Raw genomic sequence first — 17,274 nt, 5'->3', positions numbered from 1 at the left:
CTAAAAGCTGTGCTTTACAGGTTTTAAAGGTTGGACAACTGAATGCAGGGAACGCCTGAAAGTCATGGCTTGGACTCAGAACTTACTTGAAATTGGTGAATGGGTCCAATTTTCACCTTATGTTTAGCGAAAAAACCCTTTTTCAAGGGTCTGAATTTGTTACATTCACTAGGACGCTCAATGATGGCAAAGTGGTTTTTGGGGGGCTGTTTTTGATAAAAGTCTGGCCCTGATGATGTGATTAAATTGGAAGTTAATCCCATTCATAAATGTAAGGTTGCTGGGGTATTATAAACAAGTACTGTTGGTTCCTTTACAGAAATATCTTCAAAAGCAAGTTACTCCGTTATTCCAGTATTTCAAAAATGTAACCAGAAACTGGACAGTCCTTCCACATGGCTTGATGAATGAGTAAGTTCCCAGAATGTTGTGGTTTTCGTCTTTCTTTTTCACTACTCTCGGAATCTATAGTATCTGTAGTTTTAATAAATTATTGAATTCCGACTTTGCTAAAAGACTAGTATTATGAAATGTTTTACATATTTGAGCCAGTACACCGTGTTTAAGAAGGTTTGTTGAAGATTGTGAACTGTGGCAGAGTAAACTAGGGACCTGAAAACAATAGAAAATAATGTTGCTACTTTCATTAGTGTTAATTCATTGATATTGGAAATACATTACTGGATTTTAATGGGCTTCCAGCAAGCCAATGCCTACAAGAGTTAATCATTGTTAAAAGTAGAGACAAGCCACAACACAGAAGAAACCAACAACTGAAGACTTAACAATCATCTGACAATTTATGCCGCTTTACTAAGCATTGTTGAGAAGCTCTCTTTTTTCTGCCAATTTGTGCTTAGATCAGATGGTAATTGCTTCACGGCAGAAACAATTGTTTATGTGTGGATCATAGGCACAATTGAATGCCTCTTCGGGGGTAGTAAGCGCTATATAAATGTAAATGTACATTCATAATCAGAGCAATCTGTGAGCAAAGGATGAACGGAAACTTAAAAATCGTCTAAGATCAAGTTCCAGCACTCTTCGGAAACCAATTTAAATATGAAACTTTCCTAAAGGTAGTTGTAGTAAAATCTAGACTACACAATGAGTCAGATTCCAGTTTATTAATTAACTTGACCAGACAACGCGAACAACGTGCCTACGGGAACCAGCAATTACAATTAACTGACTCCACTGTCCGTTCACATTCAAAGATAAGCCTTATTATTACAACACTATAATTCCGCGCTTTCCTCGTGGAGCCCCTCACGCATGAGAGCCTCCAGGAGGGAAGAGAAGAACCGAACACTACACATCCCCTCCTCTACAACCAAATGAAACATTAATTAATAAATTAATTACAAACATATTCATTTAAAGCAACTGGACGACTGATGATCCTTTTTCTCAGGGTGTTGGTATCTTTATCTTGTGAACCATCATGAGAAACCACAACTTCACTTCCTTGACCACGACGATTCTGTGGACAATCAGAAGAATCATGCAAAACAGATGATTTGTTGACAACAGAATCAAATGCAATAGGAGCTTTACATGAAGCAACTCTTTTGAGATTCCAACATTTTCCATTCTCTATATTGACAGCATTTTTTCTTAATTTATTAATGCGTTCATGGTTGAAAAAATGTACTTTCATTTTTTTGCACAAAACCTGGTTTCTTGATTCTGGCCTACTGGCCAACAGAAAGCCTAACTTTATGGGTGTTATGTTTTTTGTCATAAAACATTTTATACCTATCATGTTTAAGAAGAAGATTGTTCTTTACATCAGAAGAAGACCAATTCACTTCTCCACAACTTTTAATCCAACCTGGAAACCACTTAGCTCTGGGTTTTCTACCCCTCATGAGCTCGAAAGGGAAACATTTTGTAGAATCCACGATTGAAACTCTATAGGACCAGAGAGTTTTAAACATTTGTGTCTCCCAGGGAATGTTATTTTTAAAGGCCAACTGGATGGCACCCTTCAAAAAACTCTGTTATACCTTTCCACTCAGCCATTTCCACTGGGATTGTACAAGGAAGTGATTTTGTGTCGTATACCACATTTGGATAAATATTTGGTCATGGCATCCGAAGAAAACTGTACACCATTATTGCTAATAATAACAGCAGGGGTCTCTTCACTAAGGAAAACTTCATAAAAAAATGGTATCACAGTGTCAGTATCCAATTTTTTGATAACTTTGACCACAGGCCATTTAGAAAACACATCTATCATTGAAATGACATACTTCTCAGAACTGCCAACAGGACCCATAATGTCCACTGCAACGTACTCCCAGGGAGATTACGGGCACATAAACTCACTCATGAGAGGTCTTAAAGTTTTTTAAGTTTTATGCGTAGAGGAGCACAATCCACAATCTCTAACAACTCTCTCTATTTCAATGTCCACACCGGGCCACCAATATCTGCTTTTGACAATACACTTTGTTTTTAAAATACCCAGATGCCCGTCATGGCATAAAGAAATAATGTTATTTCTTAAATCAAACGGAGGAACAATTTTATCTCCTCTCGTAAGGTTACCATCGGAAGAAGATAGTTCATCTCTGACTTCCCAATATGCTTTTAAATCTTTAATATCCTTTTTGCGAGGCCCTACCATTGCACAACCATCATAAAACTTTCCTTACTCAGTCATCTTTAGTCAAAACCTTATTCCACTCCTCTTTTTGAAAAGAATCAAGACCATGGTCCCACATGCAAGCAACTTGAACATTATCCATAAGATCATCCTGGTTCTCAACCATCTGAACAGGTAAGAGTGATAAAAAGTCAGCAACAGCATTCTTCTTTCCAGGTAAGTATTCAATCTTGTATAGAAAATCTAATAACTGCATTGAAATACATGCTAACCTTGCAGACACATTAACCATACCAACATTAGACAGAATTTTAACCAGCGGTTTATGTTCACACTTAACGGTGACTTCATTACCCCAAACAAATGTGCAAAAATGCTCTAGAGCCCAAGCACAAGCAAGTGTTTCACGCTCAATTACAGCATATTTGCACTCAGCATGAGAGAAAGACCTAGATGCATACGCAACAATGGATTCAAAACCTTTTTTGTTAACTTGTGATAAAACAGTGCCATGCCAGTACCACTGGGGTCAGTAGTAATTATGTTCAAGGGTCAAAACCTAGAATGTCAGGAGCAGAAGAAATAGCATTCTTAATATCTGTGAATTCCTCCTGACACGCAGTACACTACACAAATTGAGAATTGGACTTCAGTAGTTGTCTTATCTAAAAGGTTATATTTGAAATGTTTTTGAAATATTTGGAAAAGAACTCCACGAGTCCTGTAAAAGATTTCACTTCATCTTTGTTTTTTAGACTTGGGGCATCAGTAATAGCTGAAACCAGTTTGGCTTTGGGATGAATACTAACCGCACTAATTTCATGGCCAAGATAACTTACACTATTTGCTGCAAACTTGCACTTTGAAAATTCGACAGTCAAACCAAATTTGATTAGCAGGGAAAGTACATGGAGCAATTTGGTTTTGTGATCATTGTTGTTCTTACACATAACAAGAATGTTGTCTTGAAAGATGAGAACATAATTCAGATGACCAAATATTCTGTACATTAGACACTGGAAAACCGTGGCTGCGGATGCTAAACCGAAAGGCATTCTAGTGTACTGAAAACATCCAATATGAGAAATGAAGGCAGTGAGATTTTTACAAGCTTTAGAAAGGGAAATCTGGTGGTATGCTTGGGAAAGATCAATGATGGAGAACAGTTCCATTCCTCTAGTTTTGGTAAGCATTTAATTATGTTTGGGTAAAGGAAACTGGTCAATTCAAATATTAGCATTAAGATGGCGTAAGTCAATGCATAACCTGATCTTTCCGTTGGCCTTCCTTGCAGCGACCAATGGAGAAACCCATTGGGAAGATTTAATTGGTTCAATAACACCATCTTTAACCAACCTACCTAATTACTTCTCCACTTCATCCCTAACAGAACAAGCATTTGCAATGCAATAGGTCACGCATTGACGCGATTTTGAGCTATTGACATTGCAAATAAGAATGTCTTCTATTTTTGTTTTAGTTTTTAAAACATAAATAAAAGGCATTGTCATTTACAATGCCAATAGCTGAAACTCGCATAAATGCGGGACCTATTGCATTGCAAATGCTTGTCTAGAAAAGTTTTTTAAGCACAGGATTAGCATAGTCCCATCCACGCTAAACTAGAAACGGCAAAGTCGTTTGCCATTTCTACAGCAAAGTCTTTAAACATAGGATTAGAACTTATACCGGGGTCGCCCTTGTGTTTGGGCAAAGCTAAAGCTCTCTGAAGAGCTTTAATGATAGCGAGAAGCATGTCAGAGGTTGATTTTAATAATTGTTATTCATAACAGGCATCGACAAGGTAAAAGGCTGGCTGCCAGCATCACACCTATTGCTTTTAACAATGTTTATTTATTTTTCTAATTGAGGTAAATTGTCTCTGACCTCCAGCTCAAGCACTTTTATTCTGCCTTGCTGTAATTTAACATTTCTCCGGTACACTCTAGTTTGATATTTCGCTCGGTTGTCAAATGTCTTTTTTTTTTTAAAATATATATATAGCGCGAACTCGACCCGAACGTTTTGGAGGCTTTCCATGAAAACCAGTTACATTACCCAAGATCACGGCATTTTCTTTTCTTGCTCTTGACATGATCTGTCTCATAAAGTAGTGACGTTTCGACTACTTTGCATCGAATATGGGATTATTCGAGTCGTGTTTTTTTCTAATAAACACTGAAACAAAATAATACATCTCCAGAACAGAATGATTAGAGTTTCACATACCTACCTTTTTGACAGGGGCTTGCCTGCATTTTTCATCTCCACGGAACTGTAGAAAAATGCATGGGAGTATCAACGTGTCCTTTCGGGGTAGCTCCCACCCCCCTCCCTCTGGATGCTTCGGTTGTTTTGTCAGGGTTGGAACGGCTTGAAAACGCAAACACCTTTCTCCGATGGCGCGGTGGAAGCATTGTACCAGCCCTGCCAGCATTTTTCAGAAACACGTTAGCAAACTGCAAGCGATTTGAGAGTAAAAATCCCGCATATCTGAAAACTCCATTGTGCGAGGGGGTAAATAGAGAAACGACTTTGTATATTTTGCTGCAAATGAGAGATTTTCGTGCAAAAAATAGCTTTTTCCTCAAAGATCTGGATAGCTGCCTAGTGAGGTCAGACTGCTTATCTGACGGAAAATAACCGTTTAAGTCCTGTGCTGAAAGATTATGTACACACGCTTTCTGACAAGGTGAACTTGGCCTGTGCGGGGTGCCACAGGACTCCTGCACAAACAGGTGCCTGGAGTCGGGCTTTTGTCTCCAAGGCGCTCTTATCACCAAACAAGTTATAATAAAACAAAACTAAAATACCAGCCTTTAATCTACTAAAGTGAATTGGTTTTCTAAAAGGCACTGCAGCTAGAGGACAGAGGCGCCCATTGATTTAAACCATTTCATGTCTTGAAAGTCAGGCGGCACACTATGGTAACTGCAGCCAGCCTGTTTATCAGCGCCGCGCGCCTCGTGATCAGCGCCGCGCGCCCCTCTGCAGATTACCCCTGCATTCCAAAGGAACTGCTCACGAGGCACGCGTCGCGATCCGGCTTTGTCTGCCATGCAAAAGCGCATGCGCCCAACGTTATCCTATGGGACAACGCTGCGCGCGCGGCCAGGTCTTGTATCCACATTCCAACTCGTTGTCGGCTGAGACGACAGCTATAGTTCTCTCTGCGAGAGCGCGCTTTCGCGCGCTTTTCGCAACGAGACCTAAAAAGGAATATAAGTTAATGAATTTGGGGAGAAGAATCAGGTTTGAGGCGAATGTGGTGTTCAAAACCTTCCAATTTACCCAAGGTACCTGAGAAAACAGCAGGAAATATATCACGTAATATTTCACCTAAACATTCACCTTCGTCTAAAGGAAGAACTTGTTGAACACCATTAGGATCTAGGATAATATTTAGTTTTCTCTGATCTTTCCCTCCAAGAGCAGATGGACCTTTCTTGGAAACATAAAGTTTGCAAAGTGTACTTCTATTCTTGAACCTAAAAATAAGGTTCCTGAATGCAAGCAGATCAATAGGTTCACCCATGTAACTTTCTGCCGCAATTAGGTTGAAGTAATTCAGGACTAAGTTTCTTAACAAATTTGTCGGACCATGCAGCTTCATTTACAATGGTGAAAGGAGAACCAGAATCAGCTGCAATGTGTATGTTAATTCCTCCTATAGACATTAAACATATAGGTTTGTTAGAGTCCACTTTACTCATGGAATTTGACGTCATCCCTATCCTCGTTAGGAGAAGATATATGACCCTACTCAATACATTTGACTTTATATTTACCATATTTCTTAGCATGCCAAATACTGCTGAAATGACCAATTTTTCTGCAAACTGTACATCTTTGTCTGAGGGCAGGACAATTTTTATCGTTAGCCAGATGATGTCTACTATCACATCAGTAGCATCTGAATTGTTCATCATTGGAATAACCACTTTTCTTAACAAAAGACTTCGAAGTGGGTTTGGATTGGATTTGTTTGAAAGAACTCTGGCAACTGTTTCTTGTTGCGCATTATCTGGATTCTCATTCTTGAGGGCTTTGGCACAACTACCAGACAATTCTGCTTTCCTAGCAATAGCAAGGACATCTTTAAGAGAGTTGTCACCATTAACCCATATCCTGTCTTGTATGGAAGTATCAAACGCATGCATGACAACTTGGTCTCTTATAAGTTCTTCTTCTATAACACCAAATCTACAATCTATAGAAGGTTTCTGAATCTCTGTAACAAAATCATCAAATGATTCATTCTTGAATTGTTTTCTATGAAAGAATCTAAAACGCGTTACACCAATACACAATTATGGCGAAAAGTAGCTATCTAATTGTCTAACAGCTTGGTTAAAAACATGTTCATCCCCAGAAACATTATCTTTATTCAGTTTGTTATATATTCTAAGTCCTTCAGGTCCGAAACTATGCATTAATAAACCTTTTTTCCTATCAGCTGACAACTTATTATCATGGTCAATAGTAATTAATAAAGTACTCTTTCCACTGTTCCCAAAGAACGGGAGGATCACCAGGAACGCACATAAATTCTTTAGGTGGGTTAACAGTTATGTTGGTTGTTGGAGTAGACATGGTAAACTTGTAAAATTCGGTAAAACGTTGTATATAACAAAATTTTATAACACTAACATTTTTCAAACCTAGGTATACAATAAAATATAAACAACAACTAACTCTAAGAAATTATTGTGTCACAATTCGCAGAGAAAAGTATTAAATGCAAAAAGTTTCAAAACTATTTGCATTTAATACTTTTCTCTGCGAATTGTGTCACAATAATTTCTTAGTGTTAGTTGTTGTTTATATTTTATTGTATACTTAGGTTTGCAACATTTTAGTGTTATAAAAGTTTGTTATATACAACGTTTTACCGCATTTTACAAGCTGTGTGAATCAGCAACTGAAGCTAGTGGAGAGTTATTTAAAATAAAGTTAATAATTTGCAAGCTGTGCTAATTGACTCGTGTTGAGGACACCTTGAACAGAAGATACAATTCAGAGACTCAAACTTTGAAAGCTTTGTGAATCAGCGAAAGAAGATTGTGAAAGAAAACCGTCAAAATTGGGCAAGAAAACGTGGCAGAGTGAAATGGTAGCAGAATGCTGTATATCCAAAGTAAATCTCACCACAAAAGAAGAATGGTACTACAGGAAACTCACCCCCAACGCAGCTCGTCAAATTCACTTCTATGATGTGGAATTTGCAAAGAATAAAGAATGACAGCGGTCTGCGCTTTACGGGGGAAAGGGGAGTGCTGCAAATCGAATGAAAGCCTCACCACCAAAGAAGAATGGTACAACATGGAACTCACACCCAAGCAGCTCGTCCAACTCACTTCTCCGATGTTGAATCTGCGAAGAATGAAGAATGACAGGAATATGCGCTTTACGGGGGAGAGGAGACACTTGAAAGTCTCGCGATTTGATGAAGGAGGTGCCTCACTGTCGATGAATCCGAAGTGGATGATGTTGGAGGTGGGGTTTTGAAGTTGCAGAAGGAGGAATACCTGGTCCAATAATACTGGTAGAGACGAAAGAGATGCCTTAAACTTGATTGCCAATATCCAGGAAAATGAAAAATAGGCGAATGCGAGGGTCCGGTCTGGCCAAGATCGTCGCCATAAATTGTGTAGTAAAATCCAGACTACACAATGAGTTAAATTCCAGTTTATTAATTAACTCTACCAGACAACACGAACAAGGTACCTACGGGAGTCAGCAGTTACAATCAACTGACTCCGCTGTCACATTCAAAGGTAAACCTTATTATTACAACACTATAATTCCACGCTTTACTAGTGGAGCCCCTCAAGCACAAGAGCCTCCATAAGGGAAGAGAAGAACCGAACACCGCAGTAGTTTTATGGTGGCAAGTTTATTTTAAGTTTACTTGAATTAATAATACTTTGGAATATATTCTGTCAACATGCAAAAACGCAATTAGACATATAAATCAGAAAAACATACATGCATGTCAGCGCACTTGCAGTGCTTGCTGGTGGGTTTGGTAACTTTTTTTGGCACATATAAAGTTTTAAACATCCAGGAATGCAAGCCTCAGAGTGGAACTTATTACAGTAGGAATTACAGACTCATATATTAAGTAACTAGAGTATAGCTGTGTTGTCTTTGAAATTAGTGGAAACAGCTGCACAATTAGCAAAAACAATAAACCCCAAATCACATTCATGTAGTTTCTGCTACAAGAGGAACACGGAAACACTATATTACACAGTTAGGGACCCAAAAGGGCACTGGAATTGTAGAGAGGTCCTCACAAAAGAGGAGGAAAGGAACACATCCTCCCTATTATGTACAACCAAAGTTAAGTGTGCCTTCTAAAAAACACACAGAGTGTTTCTTTCAAAAGGTTCAGGGAACACGGGGTATTTTATTTATTATATAGTGGTTCTCTTTCCAGTGAAACTGACACTGAGAGTTCCTATATCCAATCTATAATCAACCCATTATTGTGGCGGGAAGGGAAAATAAACCCTTTTCTCAATATATAGATCACACTCTAATAGTGACATGCCCACCCCAACTTCTAAAGGCCGGGGTGGGCTCAACCATGTTTCAGGGTGCACTTCTGAAAAGGTGTATGAGGGTGTATCTTTAAAGATAGAATTCCTCACCCACTCCTAAAGTATCCTTTATTGGTCGAGTGGTAGGGAAGGTAAAAACACCATAATAGGGTATTTAGGATGTGAAGGTCTTATAACCATAAACTAGACACCAACATGTTTCAGCCCTCTCTAGTGGCCTAGAAAATGGTCCTGGGCTTTCGTTAGGGTAGATGCAACGAGGTCACTTTCCCCAAAGACGTGAGTGCACTCTTGGTATGCAATTTGCATTAGGCACATTTAATACTGTTAGGAAAGTCTAATACTTGCTGCTGTTTCTAAAGAGGAATTACCCCATGTTATCAGGGCATCAACTCCCTAGGGGACATGCGGGGGAGGCCTTGTAGTCACACATTTGTCAATGGTCCGTCCCTGCTTCAACTTACTTAGTGCTCTGCTCCCTGTAGGGGAGCCCACAATTATGACGCCCACAATAATGGATTGGGTATAGATAGGACGTAGGAACTCTCGATGTCAGGTTCACTAACATAAAAACACAACATGTTTCAAAACATAAGAATTACACACACATTTTCTAGGTTCTGGTTGTAATAGGGTGCAAAAGGAGCTTTGCTTGACTTGGTGCAGAATACAACACTGGATCCCAGGTCAATAACCATCTCACTGATTGGAGTGGATACAACTTTGCAACACACTGTAGTGGGCTTTTTTAGGAGACTCCTCGGAAGAGGGAAGGAAAGGCTGACATTGGTGTCATCGTGTGCGTACTTTCTCCGGTACAGCATGAACAAGCAGTGACCCTTGAGGGCTGTTTGAAAACACCCAATATATCAAACTTTTGGTCTTCAAAACAAAAAATTAACAACCTATCTGACATGCCACTGTTGACTTGGCCCTCTTTGCAGGGTCATCCCCCAAATGTTTGCCTTCACCCTTCTGTTTTCTAAACCAATGTTGGTTGGCTTTTAGGCCCTGCACATTTTACCACTGCTAACGAGTGCTAAAGTGTTTGTGCTCTCTCCCTTAAACCTGGTGGCTCATTTAATTTACTTCTAAGGCCCTAGTAAAGTGGCATTACATGTATCCAGGGTGTGTAAATTAAATGCTGAGTGGGAGTTTGGGTTAAAACGTGAGCAACTTAGTTTTTATCGCGTTTTCCTTGATTTCTTCTGGTATATATATATAGTGGCCACTATATAAGAGGAAAAGTGGGTTTTATACCTTCCTTACCAAAATTAAGAGGGGTTTTTCTCTGAACTGAAGAGAGTTTTTTTCCCCTGGATCATTTCAAGGACTTGTTCAAGGAAGTCAGTGCATTCTGGGACATTGTGTAGAGAGAAGAGTCCTTGTATCCTGCATTGTTCTACTTCTCTTTGAGAGAATTAACACTGCTGATTTGCAACAGTATCGCTAAAGCCATTTTCCCCACCTGCGGTTAATCTTCCGCCTCTCTGCAACCTGCAAGTTTTACCTACTCTCCCCACGTATCTCTGCTGCGGGGTTTACTGACGAGGTTCCTTGGAGTAGCATCGGAAGGCCCGCCCTCCAGCTACACTGCAGCCACAACTAAGGCAAACCTCCTCAGAACTGTATTGAACTGACTCTGGGTTGTTCAGCTAATCAGAGAGTCTGCGAGCGAGGCTGCCGTTAGAGGCAGCTGCGAAGTAAGAGCCCGGGGGTGGTGGTCTAGGCTGGTCTGACTAGGTCCGACCCAGCCAGTGGCCCCGCCCTGCGAGCCCCGCTCGCTCCAGCTTGCCCTTCAGTGGCTCTCCAACAGAAGGGCGCAGACGCCAGGGGAAAACGCCCGACTGACTGTCATCGAAAGGAAAGTGACCGGGCAGAGGATCTGCGCTGCCTAAAATTGAAAGCCCCTGTCACAAAAGTCACACACGTTGTTCGCTCTGAATTTGCATAAAAGCAAAAGCAAAACATAGTAACCCCGTACTCTGGGGTAGATTAGGATCGCGGTTTTCCCGCATCCTCCGGATGTATGACATTACAACGCATGCTTTAACCACGCATGCTGTTACAACACAGTTTTTACAACGCATGCTGTTACAACGCATAGTGCTTTGGGGTGCTGGATAGTGAATAGTTTAATTTACTATTCCAACTCCAGTCCCCGTGGATAGTAGGGAAGGTGTTGGATAGTAAATTAATACTATTCCCTATCCTAGAGCGCCCCCCAGTGCAATGCGTTGTAATGGTTTTCGTTGTAAAACCTGCGTTGTAAAAGCACTGCATTGTAAAAGTTTCGTTGTAAAGGATGTTTCCCCCACATTAGGATGGCTGGTGGGTCCTGGTTTCCGCCCACTGCTTTTCCGCCGCGGTTGGCTTACAACCGCGGCGGAAAAGCTCTAATATGTAAAAGTATGTGGAACTTCACTGCGGGGGCCCGTTGCGGGCCCCCTGGGTGAAGGAGGGGTGGGGGGTGCACATGGGTGGTACCTATGGTACCCCCCTGCATTTGTATGCAGAAATCGGCAGGCACCGCACGGTGCCTGCCGCTTTCTGCATACAAATGCAATGTATGCATTTTTACCATTGCGGCTGGTGCAGCTTGAAGCCGCACCTGCCGTAATGGTAAAAATAGAGGATGTGACCGCCAGGGTGGCGGTCACATCCTTATTGGACAGGAGGGAACTCCGCAGGCCATGCGGAGGTTCCCTCCTCCTCTATGGTCGCGGATGGACTCAAGTCCGTCCGCGATCATAATGGGCCCCTCTGTGTGTGGTAGAGGAGTCAAACTGCCACATACCACAACGCCTGACGGCAGCTGATTTAATCTTCTGTGAGCAAGCCACCCCACTTCACCTTGTACCGCATTCTAGCTTGAAGTTGTAAGGTGTGAGCCCGCGACTTAAGGCCCCCTAAAGCCTCCTACACCATCGCAGGCTTAACCAACTTATAAAATAAGCTGCACACGCCACAAGATGACAACACGGATCCCAGTCACCAGGTCAAAATCAGCCACAGATGCCAACAGCGGCAAAGCCTCAGTAGGACCTACAACGAACGCCTCAAACACAGATTGCACAAACGCTTCGCACCCAGGCAACCTCCCCGGGGCCTTCAAGCTGCCGAATAATTAAAAATCCATCAACACAGGCCTCATAACCAATTACTTGCTTCCACGGCCTTTAAACAACCTACCAGTTAAAGACAGGACAGACCACTCAGGAAACAACTCAAGTGGCTGGGATGACTCTTTTCCTTCCGCAACAACTATTCAGGGCCCCTGCCAAACAGAGATCAATAGTCGATCGCTCTCTCACCACAGTATGGACACCATTAACAGTCCCATTCAACTGTGCTCGGATCCCGACTTGGCCTTTAACACCAACGCAGGCTCTGCCCCAGCAGTTCCCCACCATTTACTTGACACAGACGGCTCTAAACTGGCCTTAAGTGGGCACGCCAGAACTACAACAACCGAGGCATTAATACATCAACCTCACTCACCCACTAGGCAAGTCTCCTCTCCAAATACAGTTACATGTTCTCCCGTTGTTTCAAAAAACCAAGATCTGGGAGAACTCTCAGCATCTTTTTTACAGCAACTCGAAATCAAAATCGAGCAAACCCTGGAGTCCACCCCACAGCTGTACAGATCCAGTGGGACAAATTCTCAACATCACACCCCTGAAAACACAGAGAACTCCAGCTTCATGGGTGCCCCTGACTCACCAAAATTCACTAATCCACAATACCTAACGGCTAAAGCTTTACTTTGGCAATCCTCTAAAATGGAACTACAAATGGACCTGCTACAGACAATAGCTACATGTCTATCTGAGCTGAAAGGAAAAATGGACCACATTGCAAACCAGATTTCCAATTCTCAAACTACTTGCTCATGCTCATGTACGGCCATTGTGGACCGATGGGCAAACCTACCTGCTGTTCTGACCACCCTAGTTGATTCAGTTCGCTCTTCAAGATCCCCTCCTGGTCCTCCCTTACCATTGGCCTCAACTAATTCACACATGGAATCATCTAACAACTTAGTCAACCCACTTGCAGACCTCACCGACAGTTTTACTAAAAATTCGCAGCTGATCTCACTTGCTGATCCCACCCCAACACCTCTGATGCAGACTACACCTACTGTATCTTATCCCTCAACCAGCTCTCAAATAATAGAAGAAACTGAAGCTGCCCCAGCGCTCAATCAAAAGGCAGCTTCACTTTCCCAGAAAGAAAAGAAAAAACTAAAGAAAGCGCAAAAGAGGGAAAAATCCCAAAATCGAGCAGCATCTTTTACTACTTATATAAATAATTCAGTTATCACAGAAAGTTGACCCGCACCAAGGTTTATATATAGATATTTGTTTTGTACAGTTTATATATATCAAAGTGATAATGAACTTTCAGACAGAATCTTCCCACATATAAGAATTTCAAAAAGACTTGATTTTAGAATTCTCAGTTTTCTTTATTCAAGTTCTGAGTTAAAATCCACAGAATTGCTTGTGCCAACGCGTTTCGTCACCACTGTGACTTCTTCAGGGCTCAAAAGTTAAATGTTCAGACGAGATTGCTAGTTGGCGTTAGTCACCATATAATTTCAACCGGTCTAATATATTTGATATATCCAGTGTATGTTCCTCTATACATTGAGTTCTACACAGGGAAGGTACCTCCTGTTCTTTGTATCGGACCTTGGGTGATTAGTGTCTCATGGCCAGCGCTCGTATGTGTCTCAATGGTTCCCCAAGCGTCCTGGACAAAATGTGCGTCCTAATCACCCAAGGTCCGATACAAAGAACAGGAGGTACCTTCCCTGTGTAGAACTCAATGTATAGAGGAACATACACTGGATATATCAAATATAATATATTAGACCGGTTGAAATTATATGGTGACTGACGCCAACTAGCAATCTCGTCTGAACATTTAACTTTTGAGCCCTGAAGAAGTCACAGTGGTGACGAAACTCGTTGGCACAAGCAATTCTGTGGATTTTAACTCAGAACTTGAATAAAGAAAACTGAAAATTCTACTATCAAGTCTTTTTGAAATTCTTATATGTGGGAAGATTCTGTCTGAAAGTTCATTATCACTTTGATATATATAAACTGTACAAAACAAGTATCTATATATAAACCTTGGTGCGGGTCAACTTTCTGTGATACATGTTTCAGTGGCATTAGTCACTTTCAGGGGGTGTATATGGGTCACATCCTCGACCGTGTCGCACAAGGGAATATTTGCTAAATAGGCATGTACTAATAGTGAAAATCAGTGCTGGTCATTATAGTTCTGACCCTTGTGTGTTTTTGTGAGAAATAATTCAGTTACCAGCACAGCCAAGCTCTATCCAATTTTTACGAAAAAAACATTAAGTAAGAATGACGAAGAAGTGGCATCAACTAACTTACAATCTAAATCACTAAAGATCAAGAGCTCTGCTGAAGACATAACCCGAGAGGCGTCCTCCCTTAATGTCTCTTTCACCAGCCCCCATAACAAACTGAAAGGCGAAGTCTGCACAATGCCAACTGGCCTTGAACCTGCGGAAGGCTCAGGTGCAAGGAAAAGCCCTGCTCCCGGACCACCAAACTCAACTATTTCCTCAAGGCCACACCCGGAGGTCACCGAGCAACCACCCTCCACTATTACACATAATACAAATACGGAGTACCAACAGGCGGCAATATCCCCTCTCGGATCCATGGCTTTCAGTACCCTCTCAATACATAGACCAATATCTGTGCCTGATAGCCAAGTCACATCGGGTATTTTAAGGATTAGTAGCCATCCAAAATCAAAAGAGCTGGAGGTTGTACTTACACCAAGATATCACGCTAAAGGCAAACATGATGTCTTGAACAGAGGTAATATTTTGCGCCTGCTTAACCATATTCCATCACTGGAACATATAGGATCTGCAGACATCGCCTGGGTGAAATTTCTAAGCCGGCCAGGCGACCCCCACGACTACTCAACAGTGGTGGGCTAAATCAACAGACACACTTGACAGCAATGCTACATGAAGCAAATCAACTCGCAGACTGGGGCATCGAGATCAGGCCCCCACCTCAAGACAGATATCCCCACGTTCTAGCTAAAAACTTTCAAAAGACTTATTCCATCTTAAAATGCGGAGACGACCCGGCTCCGGACACCACCTGGCCAACATTCCTCTTCAGCACGAACATCTGAGGATCACTTGCTCTACAAATCAGAGAAGGGTCTTTTCCAGCCCTCAGGTCACCAACTATCAATCTGGACACCAGGTCGAAAACGGCCGACAGTCAGCTCGACGGTATCTTTGATTGCCTTAAAGGCAAAACGGACCACACTTGGAATAATCAAAATAACGGCCTTACAATCATATCCTGGAATGTGGCTGGCCTCCAGAAAATGGTTAAGAACAATTCGGCTGTAGAGTATCTTCAAAGTGGTGACCTAATCTGTTTCCAGGAAACATGGGCAACTACCACCACCACCCTTCCCGGATATTACAAAATGCACGTCCCAGCCACGAGACAGAATATCTTCAGGCGGCCAATGGGCGGCCTTTCGGTTTACATCAAGCATTCGTGCAGACTGGAAGCAACAATGATAGGATCTGATTCACCCGGAATTCAAGTAGTACGCATTAACGGACTAAAAAAATCACAATAACCCGCTCCCTTTGCTACTATTTAATTGCTACGTCAATCCTGCCTTGCACCCGAGAAATCAAGCACTGGACGACCTGGCCGCCACAATCGGAGACTTTCTTATTAAATACCCCAACTGCAACCCACTTATAGCCGGGGACTTTAACAATAGATCGCTTGACAAACTAGAAATGTAAACAATCCCGCTAAAGAGGTTGCGCTTCTACAAGCTCTATTTAAAGCCTGCTCCATATCATCATCCTACAACCTAAGAAAAGCAAATGACCATACATGGGCACCAGCTCCAACTTATAGAAACATCTCTACCATTGATTACTTGTTCATCGGAAGTACGCTAGCCCTCCACCTAAATGACTTTAATATCGATCATCGAATTGAGTGCGATCACAGGCCTTTAAGAGCATCATTTAGCCTTTTCATCGCTGCATCCTGCAGATTCACACCTACGGGCGAATCCACGGGTGAGAAAAACAAGCAACTTTCACGTAGGATTAAATGGTCCATCAATTTAGACTCAAAACTGGCTGACTGGGTAACGAAAAACGCTCAAGTAAAAATCACAATTGGCCCACAAGCCCTCCTAAATCATTGGCCTATTCTCTTGAGAGATTTGCATCAGGCTCTGGGGGGGCTCATCTGCCGACCAAAAAAAATGGACGCCAAAGGCTCTCAACCAAGCTTCAAACCAGGTAACACCTGAAAACAAACGAAAGAGGCAAAATGGCCTACATAGAAGGGAAAAAAGTGAAAGAGCAGCCCAGCGAGCCACAAAAGGGCCACATCGAGCAGCTAGTAAGAAACGCGCATGGGCCCAACGGATCAAACGTATCGAGGAAGCCTGGCTAAAAATCTTCTCCATCTTAAAAGAAAAAAATTCGGCCCGATTCTGGAGACACATTAACCAGCTTAGTAACAACGGCCAGACTAAAGAAAACGGGGTTCCTGAGAACGTATGGGTGGAGCATATCAACCAGCTTTATAATGGCGGGGTAGGGGAGCTGTCATCCCCCTCCCCGCCCCAAGCTCCACTCAATGGAAACACCCTGGGCCTGGCCACATCTGAAACCGTAGTAAGCAAGATCATCAGCCGCATGAAGAACGATGGGACGCCAGGGCCAAACGGAATACCTGCAGCAGTCTTTAAAACATTTTGGCAGTTTTGGGCAGAACTCCTTACACCCCTCTTTAGACATGCTTTCCTCACAGCCACAATTCCACCTTCTTGGCAGGGCTCAATACTACACCCGATTTATAAAAAGGGCTATCACTCAAACCCGGCCAATTATAGATTAATAGCTCTGTTGGACATTGAAGCCAAAGCCTACGCCCGTGTTTTACTGACTGAACTAGAAAATTGGGCCAACGAAAATAACATCTTGCCTCACTCCCAGTCAGGCTTCAGAGCGGGCTGCTCCACGATGGACAA

At 42.1% G+C, this 17,274-nt stretch overlaps 1 protein-coding gene across 4 annotated transcripts in view; it reads left to right on the top strand.

Moving 5' to 3' along the window:
* The window catches only part of LOC144824122 (aminopeptidase Ey-like), an 836,887-nt gene that overhangs the window by 691,728 nt on the left and 127,885 nt on the right, over positions 1–17,274 (top strand). For all 4 annotated transcript variants that reach the window (XM_078683237.1, XM_078683239.1, XM_078683235.1 and 1 more), the window contains exon 16: positions 320–411. In XM_078683237.1, coding sequence (XP_078539363.1) covers positions 320–411 — 92 coding nt within the window. The remainder of the gene's footprint in view (positions 1–319; positions 412–17,274) is intronic.

This window comes from Lissotriton helveticus, chromosome 3_1 (assembly GCF_964261635.1).
Source record: "Lissotriton helveticus chromosome 3_1, aLisHel1.1, whole genome shotgun sequence".
Classification (NCBI taxonomy): Eukaryota; Metazoa; Chordata; class Amphibia; order Caudata; family Salamandridae; genus Lissotriton; species Lissotriton helveticus.
Note: the sequence above shows the minus strand (reverse complement) of the source record. Positions and strands in the feature narration are given on the sequence as shown.